At 45.5% G+C, this 20,556-nt stretch overlaps 1 protein-coding gene and 1 long non-coding RNA gene across 3 annotated transcripts in view; both read right to left on the reverse strand.

Moving 5' to 3' along the window:
* LOC141157163 (uncharacterized) overlaps window positions 1–13,916 on the reverse strand; it is a 32,038-nt gene extending 18,122 nt beyond the window's left edge. The window contains exon 1 of the long non-coding RNA XR_012247750.1: window positions 13,795–13,916. This is a non-coding gene — a long non-coding RNA (uncharacterized lncRNA). The remainder of the gene's footprint in view (window positions 1–13,794) is intronic.
* A 3,279-nt stretch (window positions 13,917–17,195) lies between these two features.
* KIFAP3 (kinesin associated protein 3) overlaps window positions 17,196–20,556 on the reverse strand; it is a 176,076-nt gene continuing 172,715 nt past the window's right edge. The window contains exon 20 of one of the 2 annotated variants that reach the window (XM_073644085.1): window positions 17,196–17,654. In XM_073644085.1, coding sequence (XP_073500186.1) covers window positions 17,546–17,654 — 109 coding nt within the window. In that variant the 3' untranslated portion in view covers window positions 17,196–17,545. The remainder of the gene's footprint in view (window positions 17,655–20,556) is intronic. The other variant, XM_073644084.1, reaches the window with a different exon arrangement.

Here is a 20,556-nt window from a genome sequence, read left to right on the forward strand (position 1 = left end):
AAAACATCAGCCAGAAAGCATTGGTACTGAGATGTGGTCCGTGGTCCCTACCTGCAGAACCACTCCTTTATTGAGGGTGTCTTGATAATTGCCAATAATTTCCATCTATTGTCTATTCCATTTGCACAACAGCATGTGAAATTGATTGTGAATCAGTGTTGCTTCCTAAGTGGACAGTTTGATTTCACAGAAGTTTGATTTACTTGGAGTTATATTCTGTTGTTTAAGTGTTCCCTTTATTTTTTGTGAGCAGTGTATATATTATGGTAGGACGACTAGCTCAGCCACTTCCAGAAGTAGACTCAGGAACCCGGGCTTTCTTTGTAGGCTTAACAGCATAAAGCTCTGCACTCCAGCGAAATAAAAACAGCCTTACTTGGCAAAACAACAAAACAAAAGATAAACTGTAGCACAGTCCATATATGTGTGTGCTATTCGCCCACATAGGTTATGTCTAGCCTTCAGCTCCCCCCTGAGATATGGCTGTCCAGTCTGGAGACCTCGACTCTCCAAACACACACAGAGAAAAAAAAAAACAGGACTGAACATTTAAAGGTTGTTCAGCCACACCCTAAGGTGGATGTATGGGGAATGACATCCCTCCCATCTCTATGTCAGTCCCCTAAAACCACGCCCTTTAAGTGAGTTAACCCTCCAGCATATAACATGCTGGCAGAAAGTTTATTGGTTTCAGTTCACACAGGCTAGCAACTTGTGTGACACATACTTACCCTCATAAATCATACCAGTGACTCTGTCACATATTCCCCCCTCTGCCCAAAGCCGGGGGTTTGGGCACCTTCTGATACCAGACAGGGAATTCTAGAAAGGGCATCAGCATTCCCGTGTAACTTCCCGGGCCTATGCTCTACGTAAAAGTTGAAGTCCTGAAGAGCTTGGAACCATCTAGTTACCCTGGCATTTTTACCCCTCTTTTCTCTCAACCATCTCAACGGGGCATGGTCTAACACCAACTTAAACTTCCGGCCTAGTAGGTAGTATCTTAGTGTATCTACGGCCCACTTTATGGCTAAACACTCTTTTTCTACTATTGCTTAGTTTTTCTCACAGGACGAAAGCTTCCAGCTCAGATAGAGAATGGGATGTTCTTCTCAATTTATCTCTTGAGAGAGTACGGCTCCTAGACCAACCTCTGAAGCGTTTGTCTGGACCACAAACTCTTTCTTGAAGTCTGGTCTGACCAGGACCGGCTGTTTACGCAGTGCTGATTTCAACAGTTGAAGCGCGGTCTCTGTTTCCTCCATCCACTTCACCATGGTTGATCTGGTGCCTTTTAGGAGATCCGTCAGCGGTGCGGCCATCATGGCAAAATTTGGGATAAACCGCCGGTAATATCCCACCATTCGCAGGAACGCTCTTCACTTGCTTCTTGGAGAGCGGTTTCTGCCAGTTCTGGATTGCCTCCACTTTATTTACTTGTGGCTTTATTTCGCCTCTTCCAACGACATAGCCAAAGTACTTGGCCTCCTCTTTTCTGACGGCATATTTTTTTGGATTTAAATCCTGCCTTCCTCAGAGCACCCAGAACGGCCTGTAGCCAAGGTAGATCACTAGCCCAGTCTGGGCTAAAGACTACAATGTCGTCAAGATAGGCTGCGGCATACTTCTTATGTGGGGCTAGGATCCGATCCATAGCCCTCTGGAAGGTGGCTAGTGTGACGAAATGGACCCCTTTTATATACAACATAGGATGATTTCTTATTTATCCGGACAATTTGGTATTTTGTGGCGAACTCGTAATATGCCACTCATGGGTTAAGTTCTTACAATCTAGCTGGACATTATTTTGTATACCCATTGTTTCTAGAGTCTTGTAGATGTTGGTGATGTTAACCTATGTAATGCAATTATCTCTCTTCTGTAAGGTCAGAGGAATTTAATCCTGTTAGAATGCCATTGTATTACCATGTGGATTGTTGACTATGTAAATGGCCTCAGCCACCATTGTTCTAATGTCATAACTTGCAGACCGAATGTCTCCTACTAGCATTCCATTGTAGGACTATATCAATCAGTATGTGGCTCTCCCTTGCCTGGACTGCAATATGACCAAAAATGGTTATATGGGACTTGAGATCCAGCCAATGAAAAGACAGTCTTATTCCGCCAATCGTGAAGTCCCCAGTATCCTGCAATGAGGGCTGAGGGTATATCAGGAAGACTGTTCAGTTGACCAGGAGATTTTTGTCTACTGCCCTCAGCCTAGGGATGTTGGTCCCGACTGCAGGTGCACTAGCTTGAAGACAGGCAGCTAATTTAGGATCTTCGGATTCGAATGGGAGAACAACGACCGCATAGGACGCAACCCAGGTTGGGACACTTCGGTCGCCTGGTTACAGACTTTGCCATGCTGTCTCAGTTCCAAACTCCAGCATGATTTCTTTCTGGGCGGATGCCTGCCAAAAGAAGGGGACGACTGGTTTGGAGTAAATAGTCCTGGAAGATCTGAATTACGAAGAATCTAAAACCCTGGTGAGCCAGTGGAAGGGTGAGACTCTGTTGCCTGTTACAATTTGTGCTGTGCTGGGTATGTGTTATATGCTGTTAGATGTCGGGGATCCAATAAAGCCTTAATATTGTGATTCCCTCACCCTGTGTTGTCTGAGTAGTGTTCCGCCCATGGTTGAGGAGTCCGGGCGTTCGGTTGGGGATGAGCCCTGGTCCATGTTGTCTTTCTAAAGGCGGCTAGGCCAGCGGACGAGAGCACCCACTGACCCCGTATCTTTACAGCTAGGGTCCCCTGTAGTCCGAACGGCATCTGAGTATATTGGAAGCACCCATCAGGTGTCGAGAAAGCCGTCTTCTCCTTGGCCGTCTGGGCATGGGGATCTGCCAGTAGCCCTTCGTCAGGTCAAGAGTGGTGATGTATCATGCCGGTCCAAGCCTCTCAATGAGTTCATCGATGCGGGGCATCGGGTACGTGTCACTCTTGGACACCTCATTCAGCCGGCGGTAGTCATTACAAAACCTCCACTCTTCGTTGGTTTTTGGCACGAGGACTATTGGGCTCGACCACCCACTCTTTGACTCCTCTATCACCCCGAGGTCTAGCATCCTCTTTACCTCGTCAGAGATCACCTTCCGGCGTGCTTCCGGAATCCGGTACGGCTTCAGATTCACTCTTACATGTGGCTCTGTCAATACGTCATGCTCTACCACCTGAGTATGCCCCGGCAACTCTGAGAACAACTTCCGATTTCGCTGTAGTAGATCTCGACATTGCTGCTTCTGGGCTGGCGATAGAGTCTCTGCTATAGTGACCTCTTCCACCTTGTGTTCAGGAGCGGCTCCCAGGCAAGGAGTTTCCACCAGTTCCCGGTCAAGCCACGACTTGAGCAAGTTCACATGGTATACTTGAAGCGGCTTTCTTCGGCCAGGCTGGTGGACTCGGTAGTTCACTTCACTTTCTCCACCACCTCATACAGGCCTTGCCACTTGGCCAGGAATTTACTTTCGACAGTGGGAATGAGAACCAGAACGCGATCCCCAGGCTGGAACTGTCTCAGCCTTGCCGACCGGTTATACACCCTCGCCTGGGCTTCCTGTGCCCGGAGGAGATGTTCCTTCACGATGGGCATCACTTTCGCCATTCTCTCTTGTAATTCGGCAACATGCTCGATGATGGTCCTGTGGGGGCTGACCTTGGCCTCCCAGGTTTCCTTGGCGATATCTAGGAGACCCCTTGGATGCCGGCCATATAGAAGCTCAAACGGAGAGAAGCCAGTGGAGGCTTGGGGAACTTCCCTGACGGAAAACCGTAGAAATGGGAACAGGTAGTCCCAGTCTTGACCATCCTTCTCGATGACCTTTTTGAGCATTGCTTTCAGAGTCTTATTAAAGCGCTCCACCAGACCATCGGTCTGCGGATGGTAAATGGAGGTTCGCAGCTGAGTAATTTGAAGCACTTTACACAGCTTCTTCATCACCTTGCTCATGAATGGGGTTCCTTGGTCCATCAGGATTTCCTTCGGCAGGCCGGTCCTGGCAAAGATGTGAACAAGTTCCCGAGCTATGCTCCTGCTGGAGGAGTTTTTTAAGGGTACCGCTTCAGAGTACCGGTTCGCATAGTCCATGATAACCAAGATATATTGGTGGCCAGGGGCCGATTTAACTAAGGGGCCCACGAGGTCGATGGCAATCCTCTCAAAAGGAACTTATATCACAGGTAGTGGAACTAAGGGGTACAGAAGTGGGAGGTGGGCACGGTTATCTGGCAGGTGGGGCAGGATTTACAATAGTTTAAGATCTCCCAGTAACATCCTGGCCAATAAAACTTCCTCGCTATTCTCTCCTGAGTTTTCTTCACCCCTAGCTGTCCCCCCAGAATATGTGAGTGTGCCATATCCAGAACCCTCCATCGGTATGGTACCGGCACTACCAGCTGTTCCATTGTCTCACCGCCCCTTAGTTTAGCTACCCAATATAGCAACTCCCCCTGAACTGCAAAGTGGGGGAACCTGGTATCGGCCCCCTGCTCTTAGGCAACCCCATTACATATAGTAACCTGGTCAAACGCCCCCTTTAAGGTCAGGTCCCAAACTTGAGCAGTCCCAAAGTTTTCTCCAGACACATCTAACTCAGGGAGGTCGGCCTCCTCGGTCACCATCTCGCCCTCATCGCCGGCAAGGACACACATTGGGAACTCATCCACTTGAGACTTCGTCGGGGGTTCTTCTCCAGGGACCTGTTTTTTTCCCATGCTACTTAGTCCGGTTCCCTTCCTTCACAAGTCCCAAAATAAAGAAAAATCACAGCCCAGTGTGACGGGATGTATCAGGTCCTTAACCACCCCGACCTCGTGGGACTGGGCGCCACAGTCTGTTCCCACTGTCACAGTGGCCACAGGATAGTCCTTGGCGTTGCCATGGATGCACCGAACATCCACAGTTTTGGGAGGGATCAACTGGTGGGGAAGGGTATCTCTGATTAAGGTCACCAGACTCCCAGAGTCCAACAGTCCAAGCACCTTTACTCCACTAATGGATATGGCACATGCATGCGGCCCCTCGCCGGGTCTACAGTCTGCACTGCAGGCTGGATAAGCATAATAGGAACCCTGTCTTCCTAGGCTGCAGTCCATGGGCTCAGGGGACATATGACACCGGGTTGTGACACCACCAACAGAATATATCTTTAACAACAGTCCTTGTGGCACCTTCAGTGGGAGTGGGACGCCCCCCAGTGGTGGCTCTAGACCCCTTCCATGGTGAACCCGCCCCCTTTTGGGTATCCAAGTACGGAGAAGTGACTATATCCAACTTCCCAAGGGATTTCTTAACCACCTGATACCTCTCTACCAGGCCGATGAAGTCATCTGCGTTCTGGGGATTGCCCTGGGCAACACAAGTCTGTACCGACTTGGGAAGGGAATGCACGAATCTATCAATCACCACCCGCTCGACCATCTGGGCTGGAGTGGAGGACTCTGGCTGCAACCACTTCTGAACGAGATGCAGTAGGTCAAACATCTGCGAGCGAGGGGGTTTGTCGCTGGCATACGCCCAGTGGTGGACTCGTTGGGCTCTCACCACCATATTCCACTCCCAGGAGTGCTAAGATCTCTGTCTTTAGCTTGGCGTATTCCTTTGTGGCAGGTACACGTGTTTCTGGAATCTTGCCAGTAGAGGTTGTCATACAGAAACTTGGGGATGTCTGGAGGGAGGTTCAGAAGAATATTGGGGTAGCCCAGCATCGCCAGAAACAGATGGCTGATAGGAAACTTTCAGGGGGCCCCATATTCAAAGTTGGTGATAAGGTATGGCTTTCTTCCAAAAATATTAAATTGAAAGTGCCATCAGCAAAGTTGGGTCCTAAGGTTATTTGTCCATATGAGATTTTGGAGGTAGTTAACCCAGTAGCCTTCAGATTAAAACTCCCTGCGTCTTTCTGCATTCCAAATGCATTCCATAAATCTCTAAAAGAGTTTATCCCTTACGTTTTGTCTCCATCTCCACCTCTGCCAGTTTCCATCAATGACAGTTTGGAGTTTGAAGTACAAAAGGTTGTTGATTCTCGGAAAGTCCGTAATTCCCTCCAATACCTCATTCATTGGAGAGGTTACGGACCAGAGAAGAGATCCTGGGTCCCTGCTCGAGACGTAAATGCCGATCGTCTAGTCAGGGCCTTCCATCGGAGGTTTCCTGGGAAACCTGGGGGGCCACCGGAAGAGGGGGTACTGTCACGATTCCTGCATTCTGTGTGGGATTGCTATGCTGTCCTTTTGAACTGGTTCTTGCTGTGTTTTGAAGGACTGCTTGGCTGTTCAATCCTGTGAGTGGCAAGTCGGGATCTCGATGCTTTGATTGACAGCTCAGCTGTCCAATCTTTGACTGGGATTTGCAGGGCAGTCTCCAGGTGTTCAGTGTTCTGGAGATTGCCCAAGCTATTTAACTGAGCTGACTGCCCCTGTTCCCTGCCAGATGCCTGTATTACTCCATATTATCTCTATTTCCCTCGTGCAAAGATATATATCCATTGTGTATAGTCTGTCGTGGAACTATCCATATTAAATAGGATTTTTATACTTTGGAAGGGACTTTGCATGCATGCATATACTTTATTGGTAACCAACTGTTTATTGGTACTTTGTAGGATATTTTCCACTGTGTATTTAGCACATGCATTCATGCCTCTCTTTAGTATCCCATACACTGGGCATCTTAGTTACATTCCTCGATACAGCTTTGGAGCATTAATAATGTTCTAATATCTAGACACCTTTTCCAGGATTCATATATGTACCTTTATACTAAGGTATTTGTCATGTACTAATTTACACTGACTGGGAATTAGAGTCTCTTGATAGTATTCTTTGGCGCATTCATTTATGCACAACACAAAATTAACAAAATATGGATTAATGACTGCAATATACCTGGGTACCCTGTGTGGTCTCTGCCTCTGTCTGCCATTCTCTATTTTATTCTCATTTTAATGGAAATTGATCTTTTAAATATTCTTGTACTTATTAAAGAATTAACATCTTACTTTGGGGTTGTTACTCTGATTTTTGTAGGTTTAATATATATATATATTGTGGTAAAGTGACTTGTTCGGCTCTCACAGAGGCAGACACACGGTTTGGGTTAACTTCCTGCTGGTTTATTGTACGGCATAAACTCCAGCAGCGTTCCACAAAAATAAACAGGCCCTCTCCATGTAACGGGAATACAAAAGATAAAGTATAACAGAGTCCATTAGCAAGCAAGGCTTTGCCCGCTCCGAGTAGCACAGTGAAGTCCCACCAAACACTAGTCCTTCGGTCTTGCTCTCTGGCTTCACCAAATACAGCCAGCCACACCCTGAGGGGAGGTAGGGTGAATGACTTCTCACCCATCTCTTTGTCATTCACACAAAACCACACCCTTCAGGTGAATTAACCCCCAACATATAACATGCTGGAACAAAGTTGTAAGTTCAGTCACACAGGCTAACAGCCGGAGTGACACATTCCTCCCCTCACATATAACACCAGTGACTCTGTCACATATTCCCCCCTCTGCCCAAAGCCGGGGGTTTGGACACCTTCAGACACCAGACAGGGAATTCTAGAAAGGGCATCAGCGTTCCCATTTAACTTCCTGGGCCTATGTGCCACGTGAAAATTAAAGTCCTGGAGACCTAAGAACCATCTAGTTACCTGGGCATTTTTACCCCTCTTTTCCCTCAACCATCTCAAAGGGGCATGGTCTGACACCAGTTTAAACTTCCGGCCCAGTAGGTAATATCTTAGTGTATGTACGCCCATTTTATTGCTAAGCACTTTTTTTCTACTATTGCGTAGAGCTTCCATCTCAGATAGAGAATGGGATGTTCTTCCCCATTTAACTCCTGAGAGAGTACGGCTTCCAGGCCAACTTCTAAAGCGTTTGTCTGGACTACGAATTCCTTCTTAAAGTCTGGTGTGACAAGGACCGGCTGCTTACACAGTGCTAGCTTCAACTGTTGGAACGCCATCTCTATTTCCTCCGTCCATTTCACCATCGTTGCTCTGGTGCCTTTTAGGAGATCCATAAGCGGCGCGGCCATCATGGCAAAATTTTGGATAAAGCGCTGGTAATATCCCATAATCCCCAGGAACGCTCTCAATTGCTTCTTGGTGAGGTGGTTGCGGCCAGTTCTGGATTGCCTCCACTTTATTGACTTGTGGCTTTATTTCGCCTCTCCAGATGACATAGCCCAAGCACTTGGCCACCTCGTTTCCAATGGCACATTGTCTCGGATTTATAGTAAATCCCGCCTTCCTCAGAGCATCCAGAACGGCCTGTACTTTAGGTAGATGACTAGCCCAGTCTGGGCTAAAGATCACAATCTCGTCAAGGTAGGCTGCAGCATACTTCTTATGTGGGGCTAGGATCTGATCTATAGCCCTCTGGAAGGTGGCTGGTGCCCCTTGCAGTCCGAATGGCATCCGAGTGTATTGGAAGCACCCATCAGGTGTCGAGAAAGCCATCTTCTCCTTAGCAGTCTGGGACATGGGGATCTGCCAGTAGCCCTTCGTCAGGTCGAGGGTGGTAATGTACCTCGCCAGTCCAAGCCTCTCGATGAGTTCATCGACGCCGGGCATCAGGTATGCATCACACTTGGACACCTCATTCAGCGGGCGGTAGCCTTTACAAAACCTCCACTCCCCATTGGGTTTTGGCACGAGGACGATGGGACTCGACCATCCACTCTTCGACTCCTCTATCACCCCGAGGTCTAAAATCCTTTTTACCTAAGGTTGAGATCACCTCTCAGAATGCTTCAGGAATCCTGTAGGGATTCAGGTTCACTCTTATATGCAGCTCTGTTAGCACATCATGCTCTACCACCTGAGTATGCCCCGGCAACTCTGAGAACAGGTCACAATTCCGCTGTAGCAGTTCTTGACACTGTTGCTTCTTGGCCGGCAATAGAGTCTCTGCTATCGTGACCTCTTCTTCCTTGCATTCGGGAGTGGCTCCCAGGCAAGGAGCTTCCACAGGTTCCCGGTCTCTCCACAGCTTGAGCAGGTTCACATGGTACACTTGGTGCGGCTTTCTTCTGCCAGGCTGGTGTATTTTATAATTAACTTCAGTGACTTTCTCCAGCCCCTCGTACGGACCTTGCCATTTGGCCAGGAACTCGCTCTCGACTGTGGGGATTAGCACCAGAACACGGTCCCCAGGCTGGAACTGTCTCAGCCTCGCCGATCAGTTATAGACCCTTGCCTGGGCCTCCTGCGCCTGGAGGAGATGCGCCTTCACGATAGGCATCACTTTCGCCATTCTTTCCTGCATCTGGGCGACATGTTCAATGATGCTCTGGTGTGGCATAACATTGGCTTCCCAGGTTTCCTTAGCGATATCCATGAGCCCTCGCGGATCTCCTCCATACAATAGCTCAAAAGGGAAAAGCCAGTAGAGGCTTGCGGAACCTCCCTTACCGAGAAGAGCAGGAACTGTAGCAGGTAGTCCCAGTCACATCCATCTTTCTCTACAACTTTCTTGAGCATCGCTTTTAGGGTTTTATTAAAGTGCTCTATTAGGCAGTCTGTCTGCGGATGGTAAACGGAGGTTCTCAGCTGGGTAATCTGGAAGACCTTACACAGCTCTTTCATTATCTTGCTCATGAACGGGTCCCTTGATCGGTTAGTATTTCCTTCGGCAGACCGGTCCTGGCTATGCACTTACTCAATGAGTTCCTTAGCGGTATCACTTCTGGATAGCGGGTCACATAGTCCATGACCACCAGAATGTATTGGTGGCCCCGGGCTGATTTGACTAAGGGCCCCACTAGGTCCATAGCAATCCTCTCAAAGGGGACCTCTATCACAGGTAGTGGGATTAGTGGGCTACAGAAGTGGGAAGAGGGAGCGGTTATCTGGCAGGTGGGGCAGGACCTACAATAGTTTAGAATTTCTTAGTAACACCCTGGCAAATAAAACCTTCTCAATATTCTTTCCTGAGTTTTCTCGAACCTAGGTGTCCTCCCAGGACATGTGAATGGGCCATATCCAATACCCTCCGTTGGTATGGCCCCGGCACTAACAGCTGTTCAACTATCTCACCGCCCCTTTGTTTGGCCACCCGATATAACAACTCCCCCTGAACTGCAAAGTGGGGGGACCTGGTGTCGGCCCCTTGAGCAACCCCATTACATACAGTACCCTGGTCAAATGCCCCCTTTAAGGTCAGGTCCTGAACTTGAGCAGTCTCAAAGTTCTCTCCAGACTCAGCTAACTCAGGAAGGTTGGTCTCCTTGATCACCATCTCGCCCTCATCGCCGGCAAGGACACACAGTGGGAACTCATCCACTTGAGACTTTGTCGGGGGTTTTTCCCTAGGGACCTGGCTTTTGTCCATGCTACTTAGTCCGGTTCCCTTTCCCCACAAGTCCCAAAACAAAGAGAAATCGCGGCCCAGTATGATGGGATGTATCAGGTCAAACATCTGCGAGCGGGGGGGGGTTTGTCGTCAGCATACGCCCAGTGGTGGACTCGTTGGGCTCGCGCCGCTATATTCACTCCCAGGCGTGCCAAGATCTCTGTCTTTAGTTTGGCATATTCTTTGACATCCTGCTGTGCTAAGTCATAATATGCCTTTTGGGGTTCACCCGACAAATATGGAGACAGAACCTCTGCCCACTGTTCTGGTGGAAGTCTCTCCCGATCAACCACCCTCTCAAAGACTGTCAGAAAGGCTTCTACAGCATCCCCGGGGGTCATCTTCTGCATGGCCCGTCTTAATGCCTTCCTGACATGAGTCATCAGTCAGCCCTAGGCGTGGGGCGGTCGCTCTGCCCTGGATGCCGTCCGCCATAAGCTGAATCTGCTGCTGCAGCTCCAGCTGGTGCTGCGCTTTCTGCTGCAAGCGGATCTGTTGCAGCAGCAGTTTGGTTGTTTCCTGTTGAGCTTGCTGCTACTGCAGGATCTGCTGCTGCTGTAGCTCCCGGTATTGCTGTCGCTACTGCTCTGCTGGCTCTGCAGGTGTTGTTGGTGCTGCACTTGTTGGCTTTGAAGCAGGTGTTTGAGGAGCTCCTCCATGCTGCCGGACATCTCTGGATGTCTGATGGCCTTCACGCAGGACAGTTCTCTATGGCAGGGACTCCTGGACAATCAGAACTCATTCTTGAGAATTCACCAAAATGAGGATGAAAACCATAATTGCAAAAAAGAGGCGAGGTTCCAGTAGACTGGTTAACCCGACTGTTAAAGGCAAACTCAGCAAGAGGTAAGAATGAGGACCAGTCCTCCTGCTGAGCTGCAATGAAGCATCTAAGAATTTGCTCCAATGACTGTTTGGTTCTCTCTGTCTGACTGTTGATAAGCAGAGGAAAATGATAGGTCAATCCCTAATCTTTTACAAAATGCTCTCCAGAATTTGGTGACAAATTGCACCCCCCTATTGGATACATGTTCAAGAGAATGCCATGCAATCTTACCACATGATTGATAAATAACCGGGAAAGTGTCTCAGCATTAGGTAACCCTGACAACAGAACAAAATGAGCTTGTTAACTGAGTCGGTCAACCACCACCCAAATAATGTTTTTCCCACAAGACAAAAGCAAATCAGTTATGAAATCCATGGACAGATGAGTCCACGGTCTTAGCGCGAGCGCAAACCTCTCAAGCGGATACAAAACTTTTAATGTCATTAAGCATGGATGGCCACCAAAAGTTTCTACATATAGCCTTCTGAGTAGCAGTGACCCCGGGGTGACCACTCAAGATAGAGTCATGAAACTCTTGCCACAAATGTAATCTTAGATACACGGGCACAAATAATTTAGATCCAGGAGTAGCGGAAGGAGCCGATGACTGGACTTTGCGAATCTCGGCCTCAAATTATGAGGACACAATCGAAAATTACTATATTAGGAAGAATGGAGGAAGGAGGTTCTGGAGGAGAAACAGACTTAACGCTGCATGACGGAGCGTCAGCTCTAACATTCTTAGATCCTGGTCTGAACGTGATGGAAAAATTGAATCTAGAAAAAAATAAGGACCACCTGGTCTGTCTAGGGGTTAAACGTTTAGCAGATTCAATATAAGCCAGATTCTTATGATCAGTCACAACCGTGACCTGATGAATAGCTCCCTCCAAAAAATGCCTCCATTCTTCAAAAGCTAACTTTACAGCAAGCAGCTCATGATTTCCAACATCATAGTTTCGCTCAGCAGATGAAAATTTCCTAGAAAAAAATGCACATGGCCATAAATTAATCAGGGTTTTGGGACCTTGGGATAAAACAGCCCCTACCCCAACCTCTGAGGCATCCACCTCTACAATAAACTGTTTCTGAAGATCAGGCTGAATCAGAATTGGAGCAGACATGAAGCACTCTTTTAGTTTATTAAAGGCCCCAATAGCTTGACGACCAAACCTTAAGATCCGCCCCTTTACATGTGAGATCAGTAAGAGGTTTAACAATCTGCGAAAATCCCTTAAATTTTCTATAGTAGTTGGCGAATCCTAAAAAACGCTGTAGTGCTTTAAGGTCGTGGGGTTTAACCCAAACAATTATAGCCTGCACCTTCCCAGGATCCATTTTAAAACCCTCAGCAGATACAATGAACCCCAGAAATTATATTTCCTGAACAGAGAAAGGACACTTTTCTAATTTGGCAAACAAAGCATTTTCCCTGAGTCTTTGTAAAACAAAACGAACATGATCATAGTGTGAACTTAGTTCAGACGAAAAAATTTGAATGTCATCAAGGTATATCACAATAAACCTTCCAGTGATATCAGAAAAAATGTGATTCATAAAGATCTGAAAAACAGCAGGTGCATTAGTTAAACCAAAAGGCAAACACCTGTTTTCCTATCATCCCCCTCCCGGATTCGTATCAGATTATATGCCCCTCTGAGGATGCAAGGCCAGAGCATCCTTAAGAGTATCCCTAAGGCCACGGCGAAACTGCCACACGAGAGCATCATCGTTCCAAAAAACCTCAGAGGACAATTGCCGGAACTCCGAACTATAATCCTCAGTGGTGCGGCCCCCCTGCGTCAGGTTCGTGATCTTAGCCTCTGCGACCTGGATCCTGTCAGGTTCATCATAAATAATCTTTAAAGCGTCAAAAAAGGCGTCGACAGAAGACCGTTCTGGGGCTAGTGGAGACAAAGAAAATGCCCAAGTCTGAGGACCCCCCACACAATAGGGACATGATTATATCCACCTGCTGGGACTCATCCCCACAAGACCAGGGTCGTAGAGTGAAAAATAATTTACAGCTCTCCTTGAACACCCTAAATTGATCCCCACCCCCCCCCCAAAAAAAAAAAATTGTCAGAAAGTGCCACAACTGGTTCGGGGGGGGGGGGTCAACTGTAGGTCAGTAGGTCCAGAAGACATAACTACTGTCGCTGGGGGAGAGCTTTGGGACACACCCAGAGTACTAAACTGACCTTGAAGCTGGGACTGTGAGGATTCTAGCCTCTGGAGATTCCTGGCCAGATCCTGAACCATCTGGGTCAGACTCGTCACCTGATCACACAATGCACAAACTGGATCCATTGGTGAGAGGAAAAAAAAAATGTATGGCCAGACGTAATGTGATGCTAGTCACTAACTGACGGAGCGACCGTGAGGTGGATAGTCAGATGTTCCGAGATCAATACCAAGAGAGCCCGTAGATAACAAGGGAAAATACAGATGCGTAAGTCAGGTCACAGTCCAGGGTCAATATCAAGAGAGAGCAGAACAAAACCAAAGGGCTAGACAAGGAGGTAGTCAGCACACGGTCCAAAGGGTCAGGCAGCAGAAGATCAGAACACAGAACAACAGAATGAGGCAAACACTCACCAGGAAGAACAAACTATGTCCGGGAGGGAACAGGGGCAGTCAGCTCCGTTAAATAGCTTGGGCAATCTCCAGAACACTGAACACCTGGAGACTGCCCTGCAAATCCCAGTCAAAGATTGGACAGCCGAGCTGTCAATCAAAGCACTGAGAGCCTGACTTGCCACTCACCGGATTGGACAGCCAAACAGTCCATCAAAACACAGCAAGAAACAGTTCAATAGGACAGCATAGCATAGGCTTCCCAAAGAAGCTAGGTGAAACATGCGCGTCAGGGCAGGAAGCAGGAGCCTTCATATTTGTGAGTGCTACACTAAACAGGTGATTATTTGACACTATTTGGGTCTCCTTTTCCTTATTACTATATAATGTGCCTGTGACCTAGAAAGCGATAGTTTACATTGATAAGGTTGTATGCCATATTTCATTTATGCTGTGGTCTGTATGCAGTAAAGCACCTTACTGATATTTATATTATATGCTATCTGTATACCTTATTGAGTTCACATGATTCAGAAGTGTTACATGATTTTCATATTTACTTTAGTGTATTTGCATGTTAGATTTGATTGATTTTGCGATCTATATGCACTTAAGCACTTTACTGATATTACATGCTGCTATCAATATACCTTTATTAATTTCATGTGACTTGGAGGTGTTAAATGATTTTTTTCGGTATAAGGATTATTATAGTTAATAATTGAAGGATGTCTATGACCCATTTATAGTGTCTTTCATATTCACCAGCTACGCTTGTTATATATAAAAAAGGCTTCCTTGATCTTCCCTTTTTTTGGTACCTTGTTCCTTTTTAATTGTATTTTATCACGTCTAAAATAAAATAGTAATTTTATACATTATATTGTGGTTATTTCTATTTTTTTTGCTTGGTGATTAACCATTCTCCTTGTAAAGAGCGGTGTTCTATTTATGCGCTGATCATGATTTCATATACTGATGATAGTTCTGGTGATGAATATGTCACCAGAACAACCATCACTACATGAATACGTCCCTAGAGCCACCAGCAGTACATGAATATGTCACCAGAACAACCATCACTACATAAATACGTCACCAGAACCACCATCATGTGTATGTACATGCATAAAATACCAGAACTACTATCCGTACAGGAATATGGCTCCAGGACCACCATAAGTTTTGTTGAAAACTTTGAATGTGCACTCTCTGTTGAGCCTAAACTCTGAAGTACACCACTTTTTTACTTCTGCTGGTATTTTTTGGTGAAAATGCTAACAATTCTAGTGGAAGTGGTTGTCAGAGCTTGTTGCCTAACCCATTGGAGGGGGGCGTTAGGGGTCCGCTTACCTTAGTCTCTGACTCATTCCTTTTCTTGGGGGCTGTGGGTTCATTGGGAGGGGAAGGGCGCCATCGTCTACACCTGTTTAGGGCACCAAAATACCTTGTCCCAGCCCTGTAACAAGGGAATTCCCGGTGTGTGCCGTCACAGTTGAGTAAACTTGCTTAGCAGAGGCTTCTGGTGCATTGAACCTTAATTACTCCTACACGTTTTGGAAATCTTCGGTTTCCTTTTGATATTTTTACAATATTTTTAATTTCTACCTTTTTTTTTAAAGTCCCCTTAGAGGACCTAGTTCTGCAATCATTTGATCGCTCATGCTATAGACTGCAGTATATAGGGTAGCTAAAGATCTCCCATGAAACTCAGCCCTAGAATGTGTTTCACAGAAGGATAAAGATGGCAGCCATGGGGGTCTTGAGCAGTTAACCCATTGGCACCCTGTGATCATGTTGTGAGGGCCTAGCTAGGGCAATCTATGCACGAGTGCACTGCAAAGCAGCTGTCCGTGACTGTCAGTGACATTTAAATGCTTGAACAGCAGTGATTGGTACTAACTCAGGTGACTACTGTTAGGAGGCAGATGCTGACTGTAAAGTGCAAACTCAGCTCTTGAGCCTGCTCTATTCACACCGCATGGGACCTCACGCCATAGGTCATCAAACTAAGGGGCTGAGCTCACCAGTAAGGCACTCCCTAGTTGTTGGTGAGGTGTAGTTAAGGAGGCAGTTTTCATAGAAATTATCATATGAGTTCTGGTCTCCGGTGTATAAGAAAGACATAGCTGAACTACAGCGGGTGCAGAGAAGAGCGACCAAGGTTATTAGAGGACTGAGGGGTCTGCAATACCAAGACAGGTTATTACACTTGGGGTTATTTACTGTGGGAAAACAAAGGCTTAGGGGTGATCTTATTACTATGTACAAGTATATGAGGGGACAGTACAAAGACCTTTCTACTGATCTTTTTACTCTGAGGCCTGAGACGGGAACAAGGGGGCATCTTCTACGTCTGGAGGAAAGAAGGTTTAATCATAATCACAGACGCGGATTCTTTACTGTAAGAGCAGTGAGACTATGGAACTCTTTGCCGCATGATGTTGTAATGAGGAATTCACTACTAGAATTTAATAAGGGCATGGATACCTTTATTAAAAAGTATAATATTATAGGTTATATATACTAGATTCCTTGATAGTGCGTTGATCCAGGGAACTAGTCTGATTGCCGTATGGAGTCAGGAAGGAATTTTTTTCCCCAATGTTGAGCTTAGTGTTTGCCACATGTTTTTTTTTGTCTTCCTCTGGATCAACATGTTAGGCTATGGGTTGAACTAGATGGACTTAGTCTTCCTTCAACCTTAAAAACTATGTTACTATGATGCGCAATTCTTTCTATGGTTGCATCACAGGAGAGGGATGACAATGCACACAAACTGACAGTGTGCACATGCTCGCCCCCTGTATGCCAGTGTGCGCGCGTTTCCATGCAGCATACAGCTGCTACACACTAGAGAGAGGGATGAAAATTTTGCCCCTGCACAGATGAACCCAGTGAGCGCAGGCGCTCAGCCTCTCCGATGTTAGTATATGCAAGGAGGGGGAGTTGGATCAGGCAGTGCTTCAAAACAAGCACTGCTAATCGCCATGGGGGGAGGGGTTGAGCAGCGCACCGAAGTCCCCTCATTTACATATGTGGTAAAACGATTTTTCAATAAGACAAATTTAATACAATTTACAGTATATGTATGATGATTTTTATTGGCGCTAAGTCCCCTATATGAAGGTCTAATTAATTACATTTCAGTTTTCGGGGTGACAGGCTAAGAACTATAGAGAATATGTGGGTTCTAGTGCTCGGATTCTCATTGACTGATCTGCACAATAGCAGGAAGTGATCCAGTGCCCGCGACTGAGAGAACCAGTATGACGAAGATACCAAGTGTATGTTACCCCCAGGGATGCTTAACAAATATTTATTAATTTCTAGACAGAATATTTAGCATTTTTTCCACTGAATACTGGCTAAAAATAACAAAGACCATTATGTTTTCTTTGAAATGTATTTAATGACATAAGCTAGGTGAAAACACTGAAATAATGGTGGACATGCTGTTGTAGGACATAAATATAAATAAGGAATCATTAACGTTGGAGGACATTTAGTTTCACAATAATATGCAGAATGCTTCTTACTAAACAGGACTTGTTTTCTGGAGTTTCCCCTGGTTTGTATCTGCTCCCTGTGCTGAAATGTAAAACAAGGTGTAGAACTATATAGACAGAAGGCGAAGCTTATCCAAGTCCTCAAAGTAACCACATATGGAAGCCACAGATCTCATTTACCAAACACAAACTAGAGGCATGCTTTCCTGAAGGCCCAGGTAAATTTGGCCTCATTATTAATCAATGTTCGGAGTGATCAGCAATTATCGGGCTCCAATTCCGTAGTAGTAAGGTTCATCAGGACGATAGCCATAAGCAGTTGTAGGTCGCCCAGGAATAGCTGCAGATTGGCCAAAATTATCAACACCAATCCTAAAAGGAAAAATAAGATGTTACCAAATGCCTCAATCTGCTCACACACAGAAAAACATAGGTTCCTTGCAGCAACATAAAAATGAGATAGCTTCATACATAATAGGTACGCTACTTATTTCTTTAAATTCCACAGCAGCATCCACAGCAAAGCAGTGTCAGAAACCGGAGCATCAGCTTTTATTTCTACAGTATGTCCACCTTCATGTAGGAGCAGTATGGAATGTGAGGCTCGCATGGAACGTCTACAGGCGGCTCTTACGCCTCGCTGCACCACTAGGCTGCGTGCACACGTTTAGTATTTGCAGCAGATTTATCTGCACCTTGGCAGAAAAAATGCTGCATAAAATAGGTGTGATTTAGATATGCTTATAACTCCCCCCCCCCACATTCATTTGAATGGGTGAATAACCCTGTAAAAACATTGACAGAATTGACACGCTACAGATTTGAAAACACTACAAACCATAAGCAGCGTGCGCATGATATTTCAGAAATGTCATTCACTTTGCTGATACTGTAAAGTTAACCTATAGAAAGACATACAGTACAGACCAAAAGTTTGGACACACCTTCTCATTTAAAGATTTTTCTGTATTTTCATGACTATGGAAACTGTACATTCACACTGAAGGCATCAAAACTATGAATTAACACATGTGGAATTATATACTTAACAAAAAAGTGTGAAACAACTGAAAATATGTCTTATATTCTAGGTTCTTCAAAGTAACCACCTATTGCTTTGATGACTGCTTTGCACACTCTTGGCATTCTCTTGATGAGCTTCAAGAGGTAGTCACCGGAAATGGTTTTCCAACAATCTTGAAGGAGATGCTTAGCACTTGTTGGCCCTTTTGCCTTCACTCTGTGGTCCAGCTCACCCCAAACCATCTCGATTGGGTTCAGGTCTGGTGACTGTGGAGGCCAGGTCATCTGGCGTTGCACCCCATCACTCTCCCTCTTGGTCAAATAGCCCTTACACAGCCTGGAGGTGTGTTTGGGGTCATTGTCCTATTGAAAAATAAATGATGGTCCAACTAAACGCAAACCGGATGGAATAGCATGCCGCTAAAAGATGCTGTAGTAGCCATGCTGGTTCAGTATGCCTTCAATTTTGAATAAATCCCCAACAGTGTCACCAGCAAAGCACCCTCACACCATCACTCCTCCTCCTCCATGCTTCACGGTGTGAACCAGGCATGTAGAGTCCATCCGTTGACCTTTTCTGCGTCACACAAAGACACGGTGGTTGGAACCAAAGATCTTAAATTTGGACTCATCAGACCAAAGCACAGATTTCCACTGGTCTAATGTCCATTCCTTGTCTTCTTTAGCCCAAACAAGTCTCTTCTGATTGTTGCCTGTCCTTAGCAGTGGTTTCCTAGCAGCTATTTTACCATGAAGGCCTGCTGCACAAAGTCTCCTCTTAACAGTTGTTGAAGAGATGTGTCTGCTGCTAGAACTCTGTGTGGCATTGACCTGGTCTCTAATCTGAGCTGCTGTTAACCTGCGATTTCTGAGGCTGGTGACTCGGATAAACTTATCATCAGAAGCAGAGGTGACTCTTGGTCTTCCTTTCCTGGGGCGGTCCTCATGTGAGCCAGTTTCTTTGTAGCGCTTGATGGTTTTTGCAACTGCCCTTGGGGACACTTTCAAAGTTTACCCAATTTTTCGCACTGACTGACCTTCATTTCTTAAAGTAATGATGGCCACTCCTTTTTCTTTACTTAGAATTTATATTATGGCAAGAAAAAAGCAGCTAACAGTCTATTCAGTAGGACTATCAGCTGTGTATCCACCTGACTTCTGCACAACACAACTGATGGTCCCAACCCCATTTATAAGGCAAGAAATCCCACTTATTAAACCTGACAGGGCACACCTGTGAAGTGAAAACCATTTCATCAAGACGCTCATCAAGAGAATGCCAAGAGTGTGCAAAGCAGTCATCAAAGGAAAAAGCAGCTACTTTGAAGAACCTAGAATATAAGACATATTTTCAGTTCTTTTACACTTTTTTGTTAAGTATATAATTCCACATGTGTTAATTCATAGTTCTGATGCCTTCAGTGTGAATGTACAATTTTCAGAGTCATGAAAATAGAGAAAAATCTTTAAATGAGAAGGTGTGTCCAAACTTTTGGTCTGTACTGTATGTCCCCTGCAATTCATTAGATAATTATTTTTTTATTGAGCAAGGTAATAAAATATTAATATATGCATAAATATAAAAACATATAGGGAGCCATAGAGTACATATTATAAGGGTAATACCAGACAAGGGGCAAACAACCCACTAGAATAGTATGCCAAAAGTTGTGATTGTATAGATGTACATGGCGAAATTGTAGAAATATAACTAGTGAGGTGTAATCAAGGTCCTCTTAGGCAAGTGTATATGGATACTACATGAATATGGACACCAGTGATTACCAAAAAATATATAAATCAAAACAAAATACACCATCATGGTAAAATATGATCGGACATACCTAATAGGGAGAGCCCCAACCCCGACGTACGTTTCGCACAGAGCTTTTTCAAGGAATGTTCACTCCTGTACTATGTGGCTCCCTACAAGGTTTTTATATTTATGCATGTATTAACATTTTATTACTTTGTTCAATGAAAACAAATTTGTCTAATGAAGTTGCAGTGGACATACAGGTGCATCTAACAAAATTAGAATATCATCAAAAAGTTAATTTATTTCAGTTATTCAATACAAACAGTGAAACTCGTATTACACAGTGATCTATTTCAAGTGTTTATTTCTGTTAATGCTGATGATTATGGCTTACAGCCAATGAAAACACTAAAGTCATTATCTCAGTAAATTAGAATACTTTATAACAACCAGCTTGAAAAATGTTTTTAAAATCTGAAATGGTGGCCCACT

Source organism: Phyllobates terribilis, unplaced genomic scaffold (genome assembly GCF_046119375.1).
Source record: "Phyllobates terribilis strain yellow unplaced genomic scaffold, ASM4611937v1 Scaffold_8__6_contigs__length_399053987, whole genome shotgun sequence".
NCBI lineage: Eukaryota > Metazoa > Chordata > Amphibia > Anura > Dendrobatidae > Phyllobates > Phyllobates terribilis.